This window comes from Phyllostomus discolor, chromosome 2 (genome assembly GCF_004126475.2).
Source record: "Phyllostomus discolor isolate MPI-MPIP mPhyDis1 chromosome 2, mPhyDis1.pri.v3, whole genome shotgun sequence".
Classification (NCBI taxonomy): Eukaryota; Metazoa; Chordata; class Mammalia; order Chiroptera; family Phyllostomidae; genus Phyllostomus; species Phyllostomus discolor.
The window spans coordinates 98,692,141-98,713,513 of NC_040904.2; the positions used below are offsets into that span (position 1 = coordinate 98,692,141).

The following is a 21,373-nucleotide window of genomic DNA, read 5'->3' on the forward strand; positions in this document are numbered from 1 at the left end:
TAGAGAATTGTGTGGAACTGGATACTCCAGGAACATAGTTTTCAGGTTTGACTCAGTTGCTTTTAATCTGGAAGCTGAGCTTTAACACCACTTTGAAATTTACAGTGATGATCTAACTGCACTCAAACAAGATAGCCTAGCATTTAAGAGTGTAGGCTATGAGAACACACCAACTGGGGTCTGTACCTCTAAATAGCTCTGTGACCATAGGTGAGTTAACCTTCTCAACCTGCAGCTCCCCCCTCTGCCAAATAGGGTGTAGTAATAGCATATAATTCACAGGGTGGTTATGAAGAGTAAATTTGACAATGCCTGGGGCTTTTAGTAAGTACCAAAAATGCAGTGAACAACATCATGGCTTGAGAAGTCTTTTTCCTAAAGCTGGTGATTAGAACGAAATGGGTAACCCGCATTTATAATTCTGAGAACTTCCAGGTGTGCTGCCATCGCCTTTCCACCCAGTTGACACTACAACTCACTCCCTCCCCCATAAAAAAGTGAATTTTAAATGAGGCCTCTCTTTAGTTAGTGAAGTGTTTGTGAATAGACACATTCTAGTGGTTCCTGTCCCAGAGATGAGAGTGAAGAGCCCTGTGAGGATTTGGAAAGTTGAGTGTGTGTGTAGGACCAACATCTGGTAACACAGTTAGCAATCACATTAGTCATCAGGCTTGTTAAATTGCCTTGGAACGACCACAGAGAAGGAAAGTGTTGGAGGGTCATGGTGCAGTGGTATGGGCAGGCAGAGAGGGGACACATATTCTGCCTTTAGCTCCAGGTTCCTGAAATGTGCTGAAGATGGATTCAGCTTGAGAGCTGGGGCCTTGGAGTGTGGATGAGAATGGAGGATACAAACTGGCTGCAAACTAACAAAAGGAGCAGAGCACCCTCTAGGATTTAGGAGAGCTGGCTGGGGTTGGGTGAGGACTCTCATCAGCCAGACCTGTGCACCACACACTGTCTACACTGAGGCCGCTGGCAGTGAGCCAGATGGTGAATGGTGGTGATGACCCAGAGGAAGGGACAGCAGCCAGTCCCAGGCCAGTCACATAAGTTGACATTGCTTCACTCTCATAGGAGTGTATACAGGGAATTGGGAGGGGGATTACTGCAGAGAAAACCAACCCCCTGCTGCTCCCCAAGCCTCCCAAACCACTAGAGTCTCAAGTCTAAATTGTAGTGATAAGAAGAAAATATCTAAGTCTTTCCAACTGAACTGAGATTCTTAGTAATGAGAATTCAGTGATGAGCTTTGGATTGAGTTAAGATGTGGTTAAGGAAAAGGAGAGATTAGCAGAACACAATTAGAAAGCAATTATTGGAAAAAATAAACCAATATCATACTTATGTGTTATGTACATGAAATTCCTCATCTAACCCATTGCACTTGTTATCTGAAAATTAATCTTCCTTTTCCTAGCTAGTCTCTTGTTTCTCGTTATGAGTTTTGTGTTCACATTACATATTTTGAAAAGATTCTTGCTTATTTTCTACCTACATAGTAATAGAACATAAAATGCCTAAGAAATAAGTGGAAACATATGTCCTTGTTTGCTTCCTTATCACATTATCACAAAGATTTCCAAAAAGTAGATGTTTTAAATAACTTACATATTTCTCCTTTTACAATTGTAATATAGATCTTTTGCAAACATGTTAACTATAAAAAAGTCATCCACACTACATTATCCGAAAGAACTCTGTTAATAATATTTACATTCTTCCTAACTTTTAAATTCATACATACAATAAATACACTTCAAAAAAATAAAAGTGTGTCAGATTATACAAGCTATTTTGTAACCCACTTTTTTCACTTTTAGCACTTAGAAAAGTGTGTGGTATGTCATAAGTTTTCAATAAATACTTGTTGAATAAATCACTAAACATATTATTGTGTCATTAAACATTTTCTGTGACATTCTTTTCCCTCCCAATCGCATGGAATTCCATTGTGTGAATCATCATGCTGTATCTAGCCAGTTCCTGAAGAGCTGAGGAGCAACAAGACATGTGGCAGACACAGAGATGCCCCATGCAGGCCCCCTCAAGGGGGCCTGCCAACATGCTGCCCAGCAGCCAACATGCTGCCCAGCTGCTGGAAACACTGGCAGCCCCAGCCTCCACTGGCAGCCTCCTTCAGAGATTGCCTCGGCCACAGAAAGCCACCTTCCTAGGGTGACCCATATCTAAAGCCTGATCACAGAAAGCCACCTTCCTAGGGTGACCCATATCTAAAGCCTGATTCCTGGGCCAGGGAAGGGGGCAGGCCTGAAGCTGTCCCACCAGCTTACAGTTCTACTTCTCCCTCTGCCCAATGCTATTTCTTCCCTCTCCTTTTCATGGGTGTTTAATTCCAGATAAATATACTGCACACTAAACTCTGTCTCAGAGTTGGCTTAACAAAATACCTAACCTGTTGCAGAGATGGTCCTGACCTGTGAGAACCCCCGAGTCTATTGATTTAAAGCACCCAGTAAATTCTAACATTACTGCCATTACTCATCACTGAACCGAGCAAAATAAACTATGGTGCTTGTTTATCATGATATGTTACACAGCCATTAAAAGAAATGTGGTTCCTTTCATTCATATGTTGCTGGTGCTGTGTGTGACACATGGTAGCAACAGAGGAAGGTGGGAAAGAAGAGGATGGGAGGGAGGGAAGAGATAAATTAGACCTTATCAGATAATTTCTTGAGCATTCTCTCTATGCCTGAATGTCTCGCAATCTGTTCCCAGTCTTTGGACCACCTCAGTGTGAGCATGATTTGAGCAATGACTAGCCCGATAAATGTAGCATATACAAATTATAAAAACTGAAACTAGACGTGACCCTGGGCAGATATACATGAACCAGCATGACTCTGGGCAGGCAGAACAAGAAATAGGCCTGTTAATGCACAAAAAAAAGTAGAATAAAGGATCAAATCACACTAACAAAAACAAACACCACCCCCCCCCAAAAAAAAAAGCTTTGCGAGTGAGTTTCAGGAAAGCCCAGACAGAGGAAGGAGCCAGGAGTGATGTGCTGAGCCCTGTCAAGGTGCTTTCATCTGTCAGACTCACACATTCCAAAGCAGCAGAAATCTACTGACCGAAAACTTCCTGTTACTTCGACCTCAGGAGGCAGGCTCAGGCAGCATCAAGCTCAGCCCATGTGAGATTCCTCCTCCCAATCACAGACCATCCTTCCTTGGTCCTGAAGGTTCAAAGATTTGCTGCAGGGTAGAAAAGCACCTCAAGCTAGCCTGGCTTGCAGAGTGGGCCAGCATTGCTCCGGGAAGAAGAGGAGGAGAGGGCACTGTGAGTAAACTGGTTTCATTCCAAAGGGAAGATAACAGGGCTCTCAATGTTTGGGTTGCTTTCTCAGGAGGGCAGCTAGCAGTCTGAAATGGGAAGAAGTTAATTTCCTGTCTTTGTTTGTTTGTAATTTAGGACATTGTGACCATTCTGTTCTCTTTTACTTTAAACTATACAAATGCTTTCTTAAACCCTTCGGTATTGTCCAGTTCTCAGAACTCAGAATGAAATTATTCTGGGGGTGTTATTCATCCACCCTGATTTCAACCCCAGATTTCCTCACCAAGAAAGACCCTGAGAACCCTGGGAAAACCTGCATCGCCTGATTAAAACTCAGACATCTTTCTGGACCCCCACCCCAACCCTCGTTTCCTCGTAGAGTCAGAAAACTAGAAGAAAATTTCAGGATACTAATTATATTCTTAAAATGATCAGCCTAGCAGAGAGAGAGTTTTCTGGCCTCCTTGTCAACAATCATGTGGTTCTGCTAACTTGCAATGGGATTTGTGAGGTAATTTACTCAGATTTCTCCTCTGGAAACAACTCTGTTTAAGGATATGTCTGTTGAAATAAGTCAACAAATTAGCTTTATCTATAAGATGTCATTTTTATTCTTCACCAGTTAGTCAGTCCACAGGTCCTAAATATATTATTTGTTCTAACAACATTTCTCCATATCACACAAATTAAATTTCAAATAATGCCAGTATTATTTTTATAAATTTAAAACCCCTGTTATAACTAGTTTTAAAGATTTTTATGACTTTTAGATTTTCATTAATTTTAATCCCTTTTTTAATATCAAGGCCAATATTTATTGACCATTTCTTGCCTGAAAAGAGTTGCTAAGCATAAGAAGAAAGAATTCAGATTTATATACACATTTCAGTTTTATATATATAAATAACTTTATATTTATAAAGTTATATATTTATAAATAAAAGTTTATATATATAAACTTTGGTTGTAGAATTTTTAAACTTTGTGAAGAAATGGTTTCTCAATTAACTCTTCTCAATGGGGAGAAAAAGTCTTATCTTGATTTTTTGCTAAAAGGACTCTTTTGTTTCTGATTTAAAAATCAGAATAGATTTAAAAATCAGCTAGATTTAAAAGTCAACTCATGAACTGTAATTGAAAAAAAATCAACTCACCTATTTTAACTACCTTGAAAGAATCATAGACTTTTAGATCCAAAGGACACTTTAGACACCATCTAGTAAAAGAAGGAAGGAAGGGAGGGAGGGAGGGTGGGAGGAAGGGGAAAGAAAAAAGAAAGAAAAAAGAAATCTCATAATTTATCTTTAAAAAAGATTTTATTTCTTTCTTTCTAGAAAAGAGAGAAGGGAGGGAGAAAGAGAGGGAGAGAAACATCTGTGCAAGAGAGACACATCCACTGGTTGCCTCTTTTATGTGCCTTAACCGACCCCACAACCCAGGCAAGTCCCCTGACCAGGAATAGAACAGGTGACCTTTCATTCTGAGGAATGATACCTAAGCAACTGAACCACACCTGTCAGGCCTCAGAATTTCTTTTTGATCTCTACTCATACACTCTTACCCAGATCAAACATGACAAGCCCTAGAGCATGCTTTTATTCTGCTATTGGTATCTGGGCCTCATGGTTCCCCACACCCCAATGAGCTACTGTTCCTTAACTGGGGCAGAAACCAGATTCTGAGAAGGGACCCTAACCTCACACCCCCCAAGGATTCTCCATAGTGTTTGTGCCCTGGGGCTGGGCAGCCCACTGGCATGACCTATGCCTGAAGCCCTCACTTGGCTGAGAGTGGCTGAGCCATTGCTCATCTTTGTCTTTGATGTCAGGTGGGTGTGTGACACTGAGATCATCACAACCATCATCCAGAGTCTAGAGTAGCGTTGTCCCGTAGAACTTTCTATGAGAATGGACATGTTCTGTACAGGGTGGAGCAAAAGTAGGTTTACAGTTGCTCATATGGAAACTAACACAATAATGAATAAACAATAACACAAGAATAAACCCTGAGTTTCGAGTGCTGATAGCTGCAAACCTACTTTTTCCCCACCTTGTATGATGGCCACTAACCATATGTGGCTATTGAGCACTTGAGCTGTGGCTAGCACAACTAGAGAATCCTTTTTAGTTGAAATAATTAGAATTTAAATAGCTACTTGCCGCTGCTAGGTACCATTTTAGTCAGAGCGGGTTTAGAGCTTTAAAGCAAGAAAAACTAATGGGGTCTGTGATCTGTGGCTGCCATGGTCATGGGAACCAGCTCCTCCTTTCATCACCCCCAGAGACTCAGCCCACCCGACACTGAAGTAGACCAGCAATTGTCCTGATAGAAGACCTCCACATCCGCTTTTATTCTCACCTCTAAGTCACATGTTAGGGCTAAGGCAACAGCATATTGTGTTTCTTGTTTCTTCCTTTCCTACTTCTCCCTTTATTTTCTTTTGTTTAAACAAATTTCTCTAGCATGAAATAGAGTTTGAGGTGTGGTTTGAGTTATTTGGTCTAACAAACTTAGGTGAGGAAAAGAGGTAATGAACTTGAAAAAATGATCTCATGTTTGGTGGGTGAGTCTCACTTGTTCTTTGAAAACTGGTTTGTTCAGTGAGCAGTCAATGGTTTTTAGACTTATTCAGTGTGTATGGAAATATCAACACTATAGATATGAATAACATTTATAAGAAAACAAACTGAATGAAGTCACAAGAAAAAAAAAGAAGTAAAACTCTAGCCTTTGAAAAAAAATCCCCACTCCTCAGAGCAGAACAACTCCCAAGATGTTGAGTAATTTGAGTAAATCATCTTGGTGCCAGGCCACTGGGCAGTTTTCCATAGGGTTGGGTTGACAGAGGCTGCTTCTTACGTGGAAAACATTTTGAGGTGAGTTGCGCACTTTGAGTCAGGGGCAATATCGTTCCTGAAGTGGACAGTTGCTACTATGCCCTCTGCCTTCTTTCTACCAATCCCCCTCTTAAAAATTCACCCCATCCCATCTGCATCCTTTCTAGCTCTAGAAAAAAAAAATCTAATACATATGGCAGGAAGTCCTGCTTTGGAATAATAGGAAAGTTTTGGTAAATCCCATTTTTTTAAATAACTCAAACATACTGGGGGCTAAACAGGAAGGGAAAAGGGAAGACACATCAAATTATTAGGAGTCACTCTCTGTCTGCAGAGACAGCACCAAGCCCTGAATCATGAGTTAGGAGGTGTGTGTCTTTGTGGGTTCTACCCTCTCTTTGGGTCCCTTCCTTTCTCATGGCATCTTCTCTCTCCCTTTGGAAACATGAGGAGAGATCTGATAACAACAGTCACAATAACATTGACATTGATGGCTCATGAGACTCAGTATGCCTCTTTTATATGGAGTATTTGCATTCTAGCAGCAGCAGCAGCAAAGGAGTGATTATCTAGTTATGGGATTCCAGAAATTAGGGTGAAGAGTGAGGGAGAGTTAAAAGGGGGGAAAGAGTGAAAGGCTCTCTTCTCTCCTTTGTAGCTGTGTTATGTGACTCCCCTTGTGGCTTAACTTGTAAGGGAAAAGGGCAGGCTCAAAGGCAGGGCATTGGGAGTTACTCTTAATTTTAAGGAAGCATAAAGGGAAATGGTATCTCCCTGCCTTAAAAAGAAGAATGATTAGCAACAAATTCAGTATAAGACTGGCTTAAGAGTCAGGAGATCAGGACTCAGATCTTGACTCTGCAATGACACATTGACAATCTTGAGCAAGTCACTGCCCCTCTTGGAGCCTAAGCTTATTCATCTGTACAGTTAGGGGGCTGACTACCAAGCCTCTAAGTTTGCAGTCACAGCTGATATTCCACCATGATATGGATGGGCATGTGGCCAATAATGGCCCAAAGATAAATAACATTTTAATTTCTCCCTAATCATGTACATTCTCAATAAGACAAAAACTACAAAGAGTACAGTCATTGACTTCTAGGTGTGTCACTCGTCAATTAATTTGAAGGTTTATGATTGTATTTCTTGAGTGCAATTATTTGTCAAATTGACTTTTGAATGTAATCTATTCCTTTGTTGGTTAAGAATAGCTGTTTAAACAAACTTTGGTAAAGAGAAGAGGTAACAAAGTACCAGGCTAGATTGCCTTGGAGGAGACCAGTAGGGAGGAAAAGCCACACTCACACACCCACAGACAGGGGCATGTCTGGAGAGCTGTTGGCTTAGGGCAAAGAAAGGTAAGCAAGGAAGGGAGGATAATTTTGGGTAAGGGTACTTGAAGAAAGAAGTTTTTCAGCTGAGCTTCAGATGATGGTGAGGAGTTCAACAGGCAGAGATGAGAGAAGAGATCCTAAAAGGAGAGACACCCTGAGCACAACCTGGACACGCAGGGTGACAGAGGGAGACAAGCAGCAGGCCATCTGAAACCTGACTGGTACTGTCTTGAATACAAGCTAAGGAGCTTGTGCTGTATCTCTTAGGCTGTTCAACCTCTCCTCCACAATCTAGAAGGAGAATGAAATGGTTGGGTCTGGACAAATACTGTAGATACAGGCAAAGGGAAGGCATTGGTGTGTCTCCAAGAGCTGAAAAGTCAAAACACTTTCAAGGTCATAAGAAATCTGGATTTGAAGAGATAGGTCAGCAAGAGAGAATGGGTGGATAAAAGGAGCCATGTGACAATAGGAAGTAAGAAGGAGCCCGTGGCAGAGCTTGTGGGGGCAGCAGGAGCTGGCCAAGGCTGTCCTTTGATTGAAGGCTATAGGGAGCCTTTGTGGGTGTTTAAGCAGGGGAGTGATATAAAATCAGAGCCATGGTTTAGGACAGTGAATCTCAAGCCTGATTGAGTGGCTGGCACTTGGCATGTTTATTTTTGTCAAGCTACAATGTACAGATATATTAAATTTGAAATAATTAAGTAGATCTTTTTTTAAAGATTTTATTTATTTACTTTTAGAGAGAGGGGAAGGGAGGGAGAGAGGTAGAGAAACATCAGTGGGTGAGAGATATATTGATCAGTTACCTCTCACATTACCCAAGCTGGAGACCTGGCCCACAACTCAGGCATGTGCCCTGACTAGGAATCGAACTGGCAACCTTTTGGTTCACAGGCTAGTGCTCAATCCACTGAGCCACACCAGCCAGGGACTGAGTAGATCATTTTGGCCGAAATTCACACTATAAACTAGACAAGTGGTAACAAATACCCAAGATCTAAGAAAATTTTGTGAGAGGAAAATGTTTAAAATGACACGTTTTGTTCATTAATTTTTCTTCAAATTATGAAATGACTGTAGTTGTTCAATTTTGGCTCAAAACATGTTGTCCCAGTAGGTGGAATGTCTGTGCTCTGTAGGATCACTGCTTTAGAAGTTCACTGTGGAAGCACTGTGTGGAACAGAAACAGAAACTTTTGAATTCATATGAGCCAGAAGATAAGAGCTGTCAGTAGGTCCCAGGAAACATCAGAAAATGATCATTTTTGCTTCTATCAAAAATATAAGTCAATCTGAACTGGGGGTTCTTCACAGAAACAGAACATATGGGAGATATGTACCTATGTGTCTCCCTCTCTATCTCATTATCTACCTACCGTATTTTTAGGACTATAAGATGCACCAGACCATAAGACACACCTAGGTTTTAGAGGAGGAAAACAGGGAAAAAACTTTGAAGCAAACAACGTGGTAAAATATTTAATAACCTGTGACCCCGCTCTACCACTGCACCCACCCCCACAGCGAGCCAGGTAAGCTACACTCAAACTATAAGACACACCCCCCATTTTCCTCCCAAATTTGGGGGAGCAAGGTGTGTCTTATAGTCCAAAAATACGGTATCTATCTGTATACGTAGGTATATATCCTATTGGCTCTGATTTTATTTGTTATCTTTCTGTGAAGAATCTCTTTCTCTCTCTTTCTCATTTTCTCTCTTTCTCTCTCTCATTTTCTCTCTCTCTCAATAGATAGACAGAGAGATTTATTTTAAGGAATTGTCTCATGGGATTATGGGAGCTGACAAGTCAAAAATCTGTAGAACAGGCCAGACTGAAAATTCAAGTAAGAAGTGGGTGTTGCTGTTTTGAGTCTGAAACCTGCAGACTGGAAACTCAGGCAGGGTTTCTTTGTTGCAAACTTGAGGCAGAATTGCCTCTTCTTCAGGAAACCTCAGCCTTTGCCCTTAAGCCCTTTGACTGATTGGAGAAGGTGCACCATGTTTGGAGGATAATCTGTTTCACTGATTTCAGTGTTTATCCAATCTAAAAAAATATCTTCACAAAAATATCTAGATTGGCATGTGACCAAACAGCTGGGCTCCATATCATAGTCAAGTTAACAAAATCAACCTTCACGGAGTGTTCATCTCATTATTTCCTTATCAGGTAGGCAGAGATGAAACTCAATAATTCTTGTTATTAACTTCTTAGAGGACAATGACTGACTACAAGCTGAGAGAACACCACAGTTTATGTTCTAGATGTAGCTCATTTGTCCTTCCCTTTTGTCCTCTCTGGAAAGGTCAACCAATTCCTAATTTTTAAAATAGCCATTGGTGAAACTTTATCAAAGTTTTTCTTTCTTTAAGCTATATAAGTTCTTTAGTCTCCCCTGTGTACAAGAGTATAATAGCTTTCAAAGAATTCTGAAAGATTAGCCTGACCCGATTGTTTTCTTTCGTGGAACTCACATTGCCTTTCCTCTAAGCACACCAGGACTGCCGCCCTTTCTCGAGATTCCTCCAGCTTACTATTATGGATGTCAATTCATTTGCCCCAGTTTTCTAGGAGCCTTTCCTAGAAATCTCCCACTGAATGGCAGTCTCTTTCTTTTAAAATTTTAAAAAGATCTTATTTATTTTATTTTTAGAGAGAGGGGAAGGGAGGGAAAAAGAGAGGGAGAGAATTTGTGAGAGAAATATAAATTGGTCGCCTCTCACACAACTTCTCTCAGGGAACCTGGCTGCAACTCAAGCATGTGCCCCAACTGGGAATCAAAAGAGTGACCTTTCTCTCTGCGGAACTATGCTCAGTTGACTGAGCCGTGAAAACCAGTGTTGAATGGGGGTCTCTTTGACGCAGAGACTATGTAATATCAATTTACGCATTTCAATCAGAGTTTTCCAACTTCATTCTCGAGTGTCTGCTAAATTCTTGGGTAACTTCCTCCTGAGCTCAGTAATTTATCTTCATGTTTCTTTTTTTTTTTCTTTTTTCTAAAGATTTTATTTGTTTATTTTAGAGAGAGAGGAAAGGAGAGAAACATCAATGGTGTGACAGAAACATCAGTTGGTTGCCTCTCACATGTGCCCCAACCAGGTACCAGCTCACAAGCCAGGCATGGGCCCTGACCAGGAATCCAACTTGTGACCTTTCATTTGCAGGATGATCCCCAACCAACTGAGCCATGCCAGTCAGGACTCCTTCATGGTTGTTTTTGTTGTTGTTGTTGTTGTTAATTTTAAAATAGTGGAAATAGTGGTCTCTGACCACTCTAGGGCTAGCCATGTGATTAGGAAGTATAGACTTGATTAGGAGAAGCTCTGTGAGGCCCAGACTTCCTACTCTTGTTTCAGCCAGATTTTATCTTGTTTTATATATTAGTTACATATGGACACCATATTTTCATAGTTCCTTTGAAAATGTGGCTCAGTTTTAAAACACAATTAAATCACCAGTTTTAGGTACCTCCACCATTCAATTAGCCTATTAGCTGGTTTGCCTGCTTCATGTAACTGAGGCAAAAGTAAAGAAAGTTAATACAGTATGGGTAATAGCATGGTAGAATTTCATATATATTCTCATTTAATTTCACAGTAACCCTTCAAGTTAAGCATTACAATGCCTATTTAGAGATGAAGCTCAACAACCTGAGGTCACAAAACCACTCACGTGGTGGAGCCGAGATTCACATGCAGGTCTGTCCGAAGCCCATGTTCTTTCTGCCTCACAGCTCTAACCAGTTCTGCAGTAGAGGTCTAGGCAAACCTTGCATATAGGTTCATCATATATTCATTCATCCATTCAAATACACATTTTCCCCACTTACTGTACCTTTTTTAAATTTTGTATTTATTTATTAAATACATTTATATTTATTGTATTTTCCATCACCATTTATGCCTTGTACTCTCTTCTACCTCCACCCACCCCTCCTCCACTGCAATTGCCATACTGTTTTCTGTGTCCATGAGTTCTTTCTCTATATTTTTTTTAACCTTTTTTGCTCAATCCCTCCACACTTTCAATCCTTCCCCAGAACTAACAAGCAAAATAGAGACAGACTTATAGATAGGAGTAGGCTGACAAATATACATTTTTTACATGTACTTTACCTGCCCTTTTATTTAGCAAAAATAATTTGAGTGCCTACTATGTTTCAAACACTGCTACCTTGGACCTACAAGGACAAATAAAAGAGTCCCAGTGCCTTCTCTTGGTTTGGAGACTCTTACAGTAAAATACAGGAAAAGCCCTTCCTCAGATGATACCAGGGGAAAGGAATGAACAGGAAGAGCAGAACAGAGTCCTTCCTGCGGAATTTCTGCGTCAGGGGGAAAGCAGCCCTGGTACAGAGGAGACAGAACCTCAAGGCTCACCTCTGCATCACCTGGCCAAAGCCAGAGGGGTGGGGCCCAATGGCGGGCGGTAACTGTTCAGGAATGCTGATGGAATGCAGAGAGCCTCTCCCACCTAAATGTGCTGCCCGGTACCTGACTCTGGCCACACCTCAAGCACAATGGGAAGTTGTGGTTTATTTTTATTTTGTGTCTTCCAAATAGAGATTTTTTTCCCATGAACACTTCCATGGAAAATTTAAAAAGGCACATGTGGGTTAAGTCTCCAGGACCTTCCAGCAAGAGTTGCCACTGGGCAGGGAGCAGAGGGAAGGTGGAAGAGGCTGCTTCACCTCAACCTCGGAGCCCTTGGTAGTTGGGCCATTTATGTAGAACCTCCCTCCTAGGCCCCAAGGGTCGCTGGTGCATAGAGCAAAACCATAACCTGATACCTTCCCTTCTGAAATATCCCCCTGGTTATGGTTCATAATTTCTTGTGTTTGTAAATAATTTTAGTGTTTTCCAACCACTTCTGCATCTTTTATCTTGTCACAACAACCCCAACAAATAAGGAGTGTTTCACCCATTTTATAAATGCAAAAGTAGACACTGAGTGGCATTGACCAGGGCTACACAGAAAGAATGGGTCAGGCTGGGGCTTGAATCCAGGCATGCCGATGCCAGGTGCCGTGTGCTCTCCGTGAGACCACAGCCACAAGACTACCACCAGAGGCCTGGACTCGGCTCCCTGACTGCCATCCCTTTTGACATTTGTGGCTGTGTAGGGGGTGGTACAAATGTTCTCCAGATATCAACCAAGTCTAAATACAAGTGGCCAAAGAGAGGCTATGGAATGTGGACTCTCACACTGACCTGCACATTTGTATCCTTTACTTTTAAGAATTTCAGTCCTGAATGGTGGTGAGAGAGCTCTGGGTTTGGGATACATCTAGATGGATTTCCTGGGGGGAAAACGTGTGGGTGCAGCACTGGGTTGGGAGGAAATGTGCAAATTTTAGTGCAGTGTCAAGGGGCTAAGGAGACAAGATTCCGGAGAAGTCAATGAAGGGAGGCCTGGAGATTCTGACCTTTGACAAGGCAGATCTTCTGAGCAGGGAAAGTGCACCTGCTCTCTCTGCTCCTGGGGGTGGCAAGGAAGTGTACCAGGTGTTTCTTTTTTCTACTGGAAGTATTAGCTGGATTTTATAAGCTGCAGAGTGTTAAGTAAATGACCTAGAACACAGCAGACCTGGGTGTGAATCTCTGCCTTTGCATTTTCTAGTGATGTGGGCAAGCAATGTAATCTCTTTGAGCCTCCATCTCTTCATCTGCAAAATGCAGACAACAAAGCAGATTCTCCCCTAGACCTTCCAGGAATAGGGTAGCTGTGCTCACACCTTGATTTTAGCCCAGTGAGATGCATTTTACACTTATATCCTCCAGAACTGTAAAAGAATATATTTGTGTAGGGTTTTTTACTTTATTTATTTACTTACTTTAGTTAAATTTATTGGGGTGACATTGAATAATGAGATGATATAGGTTTCAAGTCTACATTTCTGTGATGCATGATCTGTATATTGCCTGTGTGCCCACCACACAAAGTCAAAGCCATTTCCGTCACCATATATTTGGCCCCCTTTACCCTCTACTACCCCCAACCCCTTTCCTCTCTGATGCAGACACCGGCCCACAGTGTCTGCATCATTATGGATGAAATGAGACATTCACACTGACTACCAAGTCTGGTGGAGAGAAAGGGACAGCATGGCTTTTCTCTCAAGGGCAACAAAAGCCATAGCCTCTGCCATGACAGGCCTTTATTGGGTTTCTCCACCCATAACATAATGGTCCTCATTTTCTATGCACAGATTCCCTTTAGGTGGTTACCTTTTACAGAAAACAAAGGAGTCAATGCTGCTAATCAGATCACAGAAGAGGGATGTTTGCAAATGAAAAGGCAAAAGGGGTTGAACCAGTTACACTCATCCTTGGAAGGTTTAGCATGGATTTTAGGAAGTTACTTTGCAGTAAATGTCCTCAATTCAGGGTGAGGGAGTTTTTAGCAAAAAGCAAGACTCAAAGCGGCCTAGGCACATTGCAGGCCTAATTCCCCATGGGAGAACCTATCCGTGGGCGTGGGTCCTGTGCATCTCCGAGTGGGAACTGGGCCCAAGCCACATAGAACAGTCACCTATACCTCTCATAACTACCATACTGTTGCCTGTATCTATGAGTTTCAGTTTTATATCTCACATATGAGTGAAATCATATGGTCATTAGTTTCTTCTGACTTACTTCACTTAGCCTAATATTCTCAAGGTCCATTCATGTTGTCACAAATGGCAGTATTTGATCTTTTCTTATGGCTGAGTAATATTCCACTGTAAGCCACTAAGTTTGTGGTAATTTGTTACAGTAGCAATAGGAACCTAATACAGATTTTGGTAAAAACACCAAAGGGTCTGTTTGGGGTGAAAAGACCCTTTTCAGACTCCTGTCAGGTCTGTTGAGAGGATGGACATTAAGTGCTGAGCATGTGCTGAGACCATTGTGAATGCTCGTTAAATGACAGCTTTCTTCATCATTTTGTTACTTTAAAAGAAGCAGTAATTTTCTAAGTTGTTATGTGATACTGATGCCAGGGGCCTGAAGGAGAAGAGGATGCACAAAGAAAAAGGAGAAAAATCTAAGGATCCTCAACTTCAGAATACCTTGTCTGTCGACCTATTCCTGTATTACATCCATCATCCATCATCGCTCCCTCCTGGCATTTCCTACCACGTGTTTGCCTAGATTTCCTCAGTTCACTCTTCTTTTTGCTCAAACCAACCTCCTGTCTGCCTTCTTTTCTCCCACTCTTGTCTGCATTTTTTCACCCTGAGTCTGACTTACAATTTTCCCAGAGTATTCAATCACCTCTCCGCCTTTTAAAAGTGTGCAGCAGGGTCCCCATTAGGAAAATATGGATATTATGGGACAGAATTGGGTGTCTGGGGCCAAATGCCTATTTGGGGTCCCTTCACTCCTTTCTGGACCAACAAAGCCCCTCTTTGGTGGCCTACCACCCTTCTTCCTTTTCTCCAGGGCCCTGTCCCCCTCTTTATTCTACAGTCACTTTTGCATTGAATCCTTGTTGCTGTCATCACACTTTAAATTTCTTGAAAGAACAAATTGCTTTTTCTGTTCTTTAGGCCCAACTAATCACCACAAATAGGCTGCAACCTGGCAAATGGGCGTATTGGCGGTAGTGGTTGATAATGGTGCTGAATTGAGCCTCTCCAGATTTTTCCCCTTTACTCTCTATACTTGCATTTTTGAACTCCTACCTTTCACGGTCTGTGTACCTGTGTCTCAAGTTTAGACAGTAACCCAACTGGTTAGGAGTAACCTCTGTGCATACAAGTAATGAACTTTACAACGTGAATGACCTGAGTAAGATTCCCTTAGGGGAGTTTGTGAGTTAACTTCTTCAGGGCACTTGGGCTCCTCTCAGTCTAGTGTGTAACAGTCTCTGGAAAGAATGAATGCCATTGCTAAGCATGAAATGACATTTCCAACAGAAAGTAATGAATGGCATTTCTAAGCAGAAACTACACATGGAGACCTTGAAACCATGGCCAGATTCTTCTATTCATTCAGCAAACAGTAATGGAGGGCCCACTACATTTTTATGGTCTAAAAACTCATAAGTTTTAAGTCTTTTAGTTCTCACAGCTTCCCAGGTGAATGGGAAAGGGAAAATGTTTAGAGATATTTGGGATTGCTTGGAAGATTGTTAATACTTACATTAGAGTGTAACAATGAAGTTAAAATTTAGCAAGGTCTGAGTCAAATAAAAGGCTTGTCTCCTATTGACCCCCACACAAACCGGGACTTCAGTCAAACTGGCTAGATTGCGACCTCACAGGTTCCTGGCTCTTCCAGGCTCTAGTGCGAACCTTCCCTGTACCTAGAATGTCACCCACCCCACCTTCCTCCCACACCCACCCCCTCCAATCTACTTATCACTGCAAGGCTTACGTCTTCCCTCCTCAGAACCCCCACAGTACTTAGGGTCTTTCTAGATGTGTTATAACTATTTAGAAACATATTTCAGCTTCCCTGAAGCACAAAATCCTAGACCACAACAATCTGCCTTACATTTCTTTGTATATCTCAAAATGCAGGTTACATCATTGAATACATTTTTGTCCAGAGTATGAATGCATGAAGTGATTAGCTAATTAATAAAACAGTGAGATGTGAATGGCTTTTCTCAAAGTGATTCAAGTGCAAAAGTCACTTACCCTTGTATTCCTTCCAGAGAGTTCTCAGGGAGGGAGAAGCCCACTAATTTTTAGGGCATACATAGCTCTAAACCTTGTAAATAATTTCTGGGAGCCCACGTGGGCTGGGCAGACGAGCTCGGGCTCTGGAGTCACACAGACCAAAATCTCCAGCCTAGCTCTTCTACATACTGGTTGTATAACTCCAGGGAACTTGATTTACCTAAATTAAAGCTGTAGTTTCCTCATCTGAAAAATGGGACTTCTCACCTTTTTCCTGTTTCTACATAAATGGGTTAAGAGGCTTAACTGTGCATGTGTAAAGTACGCAGTAGAGTGGCATGTAGAAGGGACTAAATATGTTAGTCCCTCCTTTCTCCCATTCTTCCTCTTATGTAACAGTGTACTATTTTTATTTGCCAATTATTTTTATTAATTTACTTTTAATATAGTACAGAGTTACTACAATTTGTTGATTCCATTCCCTATGCTATACATTACATCCCCATGACTTATTTTATGAATGGAAATTTAGCCTTCCTGATCCCCTTCCCCTTCTCCCCATCCCCTTAAGCAATCAATAATTTGTTCTCTGATTTCACTTCTATGTGGAATCTAAAAAACAAATGAAACAACAAAATGAAACAGAAACAAACTCATAGATCCAGAGAACAAATGCCAACTATTTTCAAAGACAACAAAACATTCTGAAAATAATGGTCTTTAACAGCTGCTTAGAGTCCTGCTGGGAACAACTGCCCACTCTGGCCATGGGTTTACCCTCTGTGTTTCATCCCAAGGACTGTCGGTGAGCTTCAGCCCTGCCCATTAACTTCCCTTGCCCCCCCAGCTCTGCCCTTGATGACTTGCAGGACCTCAGTTCATCATTCAGAAGTATACGATCCGTGTATTCCATACCTTAAAGAGCTCCTGAAAATGATTAATCAGACACTGGCAAGCCTGATTTTTTTTCTTCTTTTATAAAATGAGAGTGATTACTGAGTTTAATAGCCAAATTTCCTCCTTGCTACATGATTTCATGTCTTTGATTTGGATGCTTTGAATGAGAAGGCGAAACACAATGGTGTGACCTAGTCATGTTATGAAACTTGTAGTAGTATTTGTCGCCTGCTCCTATTAAGTCGTAATGTCCTCACCTGTGTCTCCAGCTTGGGGGAAATCCTGAAGATGGCCAAAGACGAGTCCACTATTCGTTGCTTCCAGGGCCTCCTGATTTTTGGAAATGTGATTATTGGTGTAAGTAATGAGTATTTTTTTTTTTCAGGCAATTCTGCTCTTCCTGTAATCATGATTTTAGATCAAAGGTGAAAGTTTAAAGGAAAATAATGATGTAATTACAGGCTCCCTACATCTTTTCTTCATTTTAAGAAATGCATTAGTAAAATATATTAGCCTGAATTTAACTATATAAACAATTATGTACAGCTATGTAACATAGCAAAAGAATAGATTGAAAAAAATAGATATTCCCTTCCTGAGTTTGAAGCACAGAATCTGAAAGGAGTTGTGTCAGTCCTGGTCAGCACCTGAAGACTCCCACCACACACAGGCTCTGCCATTTCCTTCCTATTTCACCCTCATTTGATTTCATGGGACTCTGCCTTCAAGGTTGTTAGGTGCAGATATTTGCGTCTTTTGGTTCTCATCACACAGAGGCCTCTCCAGGATGTGAGAGTAGCTCAGAGGCCAAGCTGTGGGGACCATTGTGGTGGGAGAGCACTTAGGAGTCAGGATCGCTGGCTCTCGGTGCAGCCCTGCTTCTGACTCCATGTGACTCTGGACAAGTCCTTCCAGGCCAAGACCACTCACCCATAAAACACAGGGGGTGGGAAAGATACCCCAGGATTCTTTCCAGCTCTAATATTCAGTGGTTCTCTGGCACAGATAAATACAACCAGGACCAGTTTGAATATTACAATCTGAGAATTTGGATGATAGGGACTGGACATGGGAGATTATCATCATACAAGAGAGATGCTGTTTAAGTGGTTCATGCCTCAAGAACTTCATAATGGTCTGAAATTGGGCCTTTTTCCAAATAGCAATGAGACAGACAGCAAAATGTGGACAGAGGCATACAATCAATTAGTAGGATGAAAGGAGTCGTTTGAGTTCCTGGCAATGAGGAATTTGAGTCATTTGCTAAAGCCTATGCAGGGGACAGAGTTAGTCTCTCTTACCCCCTAACCCCTACTTCTCCATCCCCTCCCAATGCTGCTCTCCCACAAGCCTGACAGAAGCCCCTCTGCCCCCAGATGTGCGGCATCGCCCTGACCGCAGAGTGCATCTTCTTTGTATCGGACCAGCATAGCCTATACCCACTGCTTGAAGCCACCAACAATGACGACATCTACGGGGCAGCCTGGATTGGCATGTTTGTCGGCATCTGTCTCTTCTGCCTGTCTGTTCTAGGCATCGTAGGCATCATGAAGTCCAGCAGGAAACTCCTTCTGGCAGTAAGACCTTAAAACTCTCTACAGTTGTGTCCTGGACCAATGTTGATGGATTGTTTATTCTTCCCTGAGCACAGTGCTCGGGCCTTTGGTGGGTAGAGGGTGCCACATGGGGTGGGAGGAGGGGAAGACGCCCCCTGCAGTGAAGCTCATCCAAGTGGGGCCAAGGATGCCTTCTGCTATTGCAAGTACAGAAAATTACAGTGTTGGGAACCCAAAGGGGAGACCCCTATTGAGTGTTTTCCAGATCTCTGCTTCTCCGACTGGTGTCTGCAGGCATTCAACTGGTACAGCGAGGAGTTATGTAGCCCAAAGGACAGGGTGAAAACTTCATAATTAGATTTTTTCTCTTGACAATAAGAGATTTAAAAATATTATTTTAATATCAGTCAGTATTAAAACTAAGGTATAAAATATAACATTTAATATTAGTATATAAAATATGCATAAATTTTTAAGAGGAAGCATGAGCCTTTTCAGACATTTTTGGGCTCAAGGCTGATGATTTTGTGTGTTGGCCTGCAGTTCTCATATTGTGATTCCCCTTTTGGGGATCCTGGAGGAGCTTGATGCACAGGGCGCAGAGTGCAGCCTCAGCTCCCACCTGCCCAGGGATGCCCTAACTCTGTGTATCCACAGGGAGGCTTTGGCCTCAAACCACAGACAGCAAGACTTGCCCTGCCTTTGCAGAGGAAGTAAATTTGAGATATTGTGCAAAAATCAGCAGAGCTAAGAAACTCGGTGGTTGGGTCTAGAGCCTTACTCTGTACCCCTAGGCTCAAGACAGTAGTTGTTCACACTGATGGGGTCCCACCCCCATTCCTACACCAGTGTTGTTGGACCTGAGTTCCGCCTTTATGAAACCAGTCCAGCAACTGAAAGTGCTTATTGGTTCACTATCCCTGAGCTCTGACATTGTCCTGGCACTCAGGGAATGCAGACCATTTACATTCTCTGGCTCCTTGGTGTGAGTTAGTTCCAGAGCAAAGGCACCCACTTTTGGAGGGTGGAGAAAAGAATGCTGGGAAAGGTAGGGGAGGGACAGATGTCCCTAGAGACATGCTTTAGCTGCATCTCAGACTCGCTGTGGGCCAGTCATGTGTGCCTGACTCAGCCAGGGGAACTGAGCTGGAGAGAACATTCTACACCACGCCCCTGAAGAGAAAGAGCAGGACACCTGATGAGCAGCTGACAGAGAAAACCTCTGTGCCCTGGGCCTCCTTTCCAGAGTGTCTCTGAGGGGTTTCTGAGCTTCTTTGAACAGGAGCCAGCCAAGCTCTTGATAAAGAGCAAGACAAAAGTTCATAGAGGGAGGAAAATATTATGAGGCCTCTGAAGGTGCTTTTGCTGTTTACCCTCCAGCCGAAGCTTTGCCCTGGGCCTAGTGGTGAGGGCACCTGAGGGCCCTGATGGGGGTAGGGGGGGAAGCAGTATAACCCACCAACACTGACCTAAGTACCACTTTCCCAGAAGAACACAGGACCAAAAGTATATGTGCAAAGCTGAGCAAAGCAAAGTCAGAATTTTTGCAAATGGTCATCAATCCAGATTCACCAGGTCGTTGGTGGTTCAGAAGTTTTCCAGACATAAATAGGGGCAGCACGGCGTGAGCACATCATGAGTGCGTGTGCACATATGCACACCGCCCCCCACCCCCCACCAGTTCATTCTCTTTTTCTCAGTTAAAACAGAAATTTGGGATACTGGACTCAGAAAGCTCCATATTCAATGGGTGTTTGTTCTCTGAAGAAAAGGAGAGAATTGAGCTGATTAGCACCAAGTCTTGCTCCAAGCAGCTGATCAGTGAGGGTTTGTTGAATAACTATGGGAATTATTGGATGATTATATTTATGTGAATATACAGGGGAGGGGGGCAAAAGTAGGTTTATAGTTGTGAGTACCCAAAGCATAGTTTATTCTTATATTATTTATTATTTTATTTACTATTAACCTACTTTTGCCCACCCCTGTACTGAGAAAACATAACAATTATTTGTTTTAAAAAAAGCTTCCCTTGGAGATAAATGTAACTCCTGTTTTAAAAAAATTGTTTCCCTTCCAGTATTTCATCCTAATGTTTATTGTGTATGGCTTTGAAGTGGCATCTTGTATCACAGCAGCAACACAGCGAGACTTTGTGAGTACCATCCCAGAAGCACAGAGTGAAATAATCATATGAGCCATCATTACCATTATAATAAGATAATAGCTAACACGTATTAAGTTCTTACTCCGTGCCATGCACCCTAATATGCACATTAATAATAAATATATAATTTTACTCAATCCTAATAATAACCCTATGAAATAGGTATTATGACTATTGCCATTTTATGGATGATAAAAAGGAGACCGAACAAGGTAAAGCGACTTGTCCAAGGTTACACAACTGGTAAGGGAAGGGGAGATTCCTGAGTCCAGGCAGTGTGACGCCCAGCGCTCCAGCTTGTAATCCCCATGCTCTTCACCACTTTGCCATGGCCACTGGTTCCCTAAAAGGATAATTAACAGCCCACCACATCTAAGACCTTCTCAATTCAGCATCTTGCTTTCTCTTCTCTTCAAACTCTAGCCTGAGCCACCTGGCAATCAATGCCTGCTCACCCTGTTCTCACAGAGATTTCTTGGAAGATGGGGATTTCTCCTTACATGGGGGACATCAGCCACCCAAAGCAGCCTCGTACCTTCCCCAACCCCTAGTCCGTGCCTCTGAGCAGAGTTTGACCCCAGAAGACAGTGTCCAGTGCCTCCAGCAATGGGCCGAGCAAATCACTTTGCCTCCTTGTGGATTAGCAGACTAACTCTCCCTCTT

General features: G+C 42.2%; 1 protein-coding gene across 2 annotated transcripts in view; it reads left to right on the forward strand.

The window, feature by feature from the left end:
- Window positions 1-3,143: 3,143 nt before the first annotated feature.
- The window catches only part of UPK1B (uroplakin 1B), a 30,670-nt gene continuing 12,440 nt past the window's right edge, over window positions 3,144-21,373 (forward strand). The window contains exons 1-4 of one of the 2 annotated variants that reach the window (XM_036018126.1): window positions 3,144-3,306; window positions 17,257-17,344; window positions 18,364-18,564; window positions 20,624-20,698. In XM_036018126.1, coding sequence (XP_035874019.1) covers window positions 17,276-17,344; window positions 18,364-18,564; window positions 20,624-20,698 — 345 coding nt within the window. In that variant the 5' untranslated portion in view covers window positions 3,144-3,306; window positions 17,257-17,275. The remainder of the gene's footprint in view (window positions 3,307-17,256; window positions 17,345-18,363; window positions 18,565-20,623; window positions 20,699-21,373) is intronic. The other variant, XM_028504687.2, reaches the window with a different exon arrangement.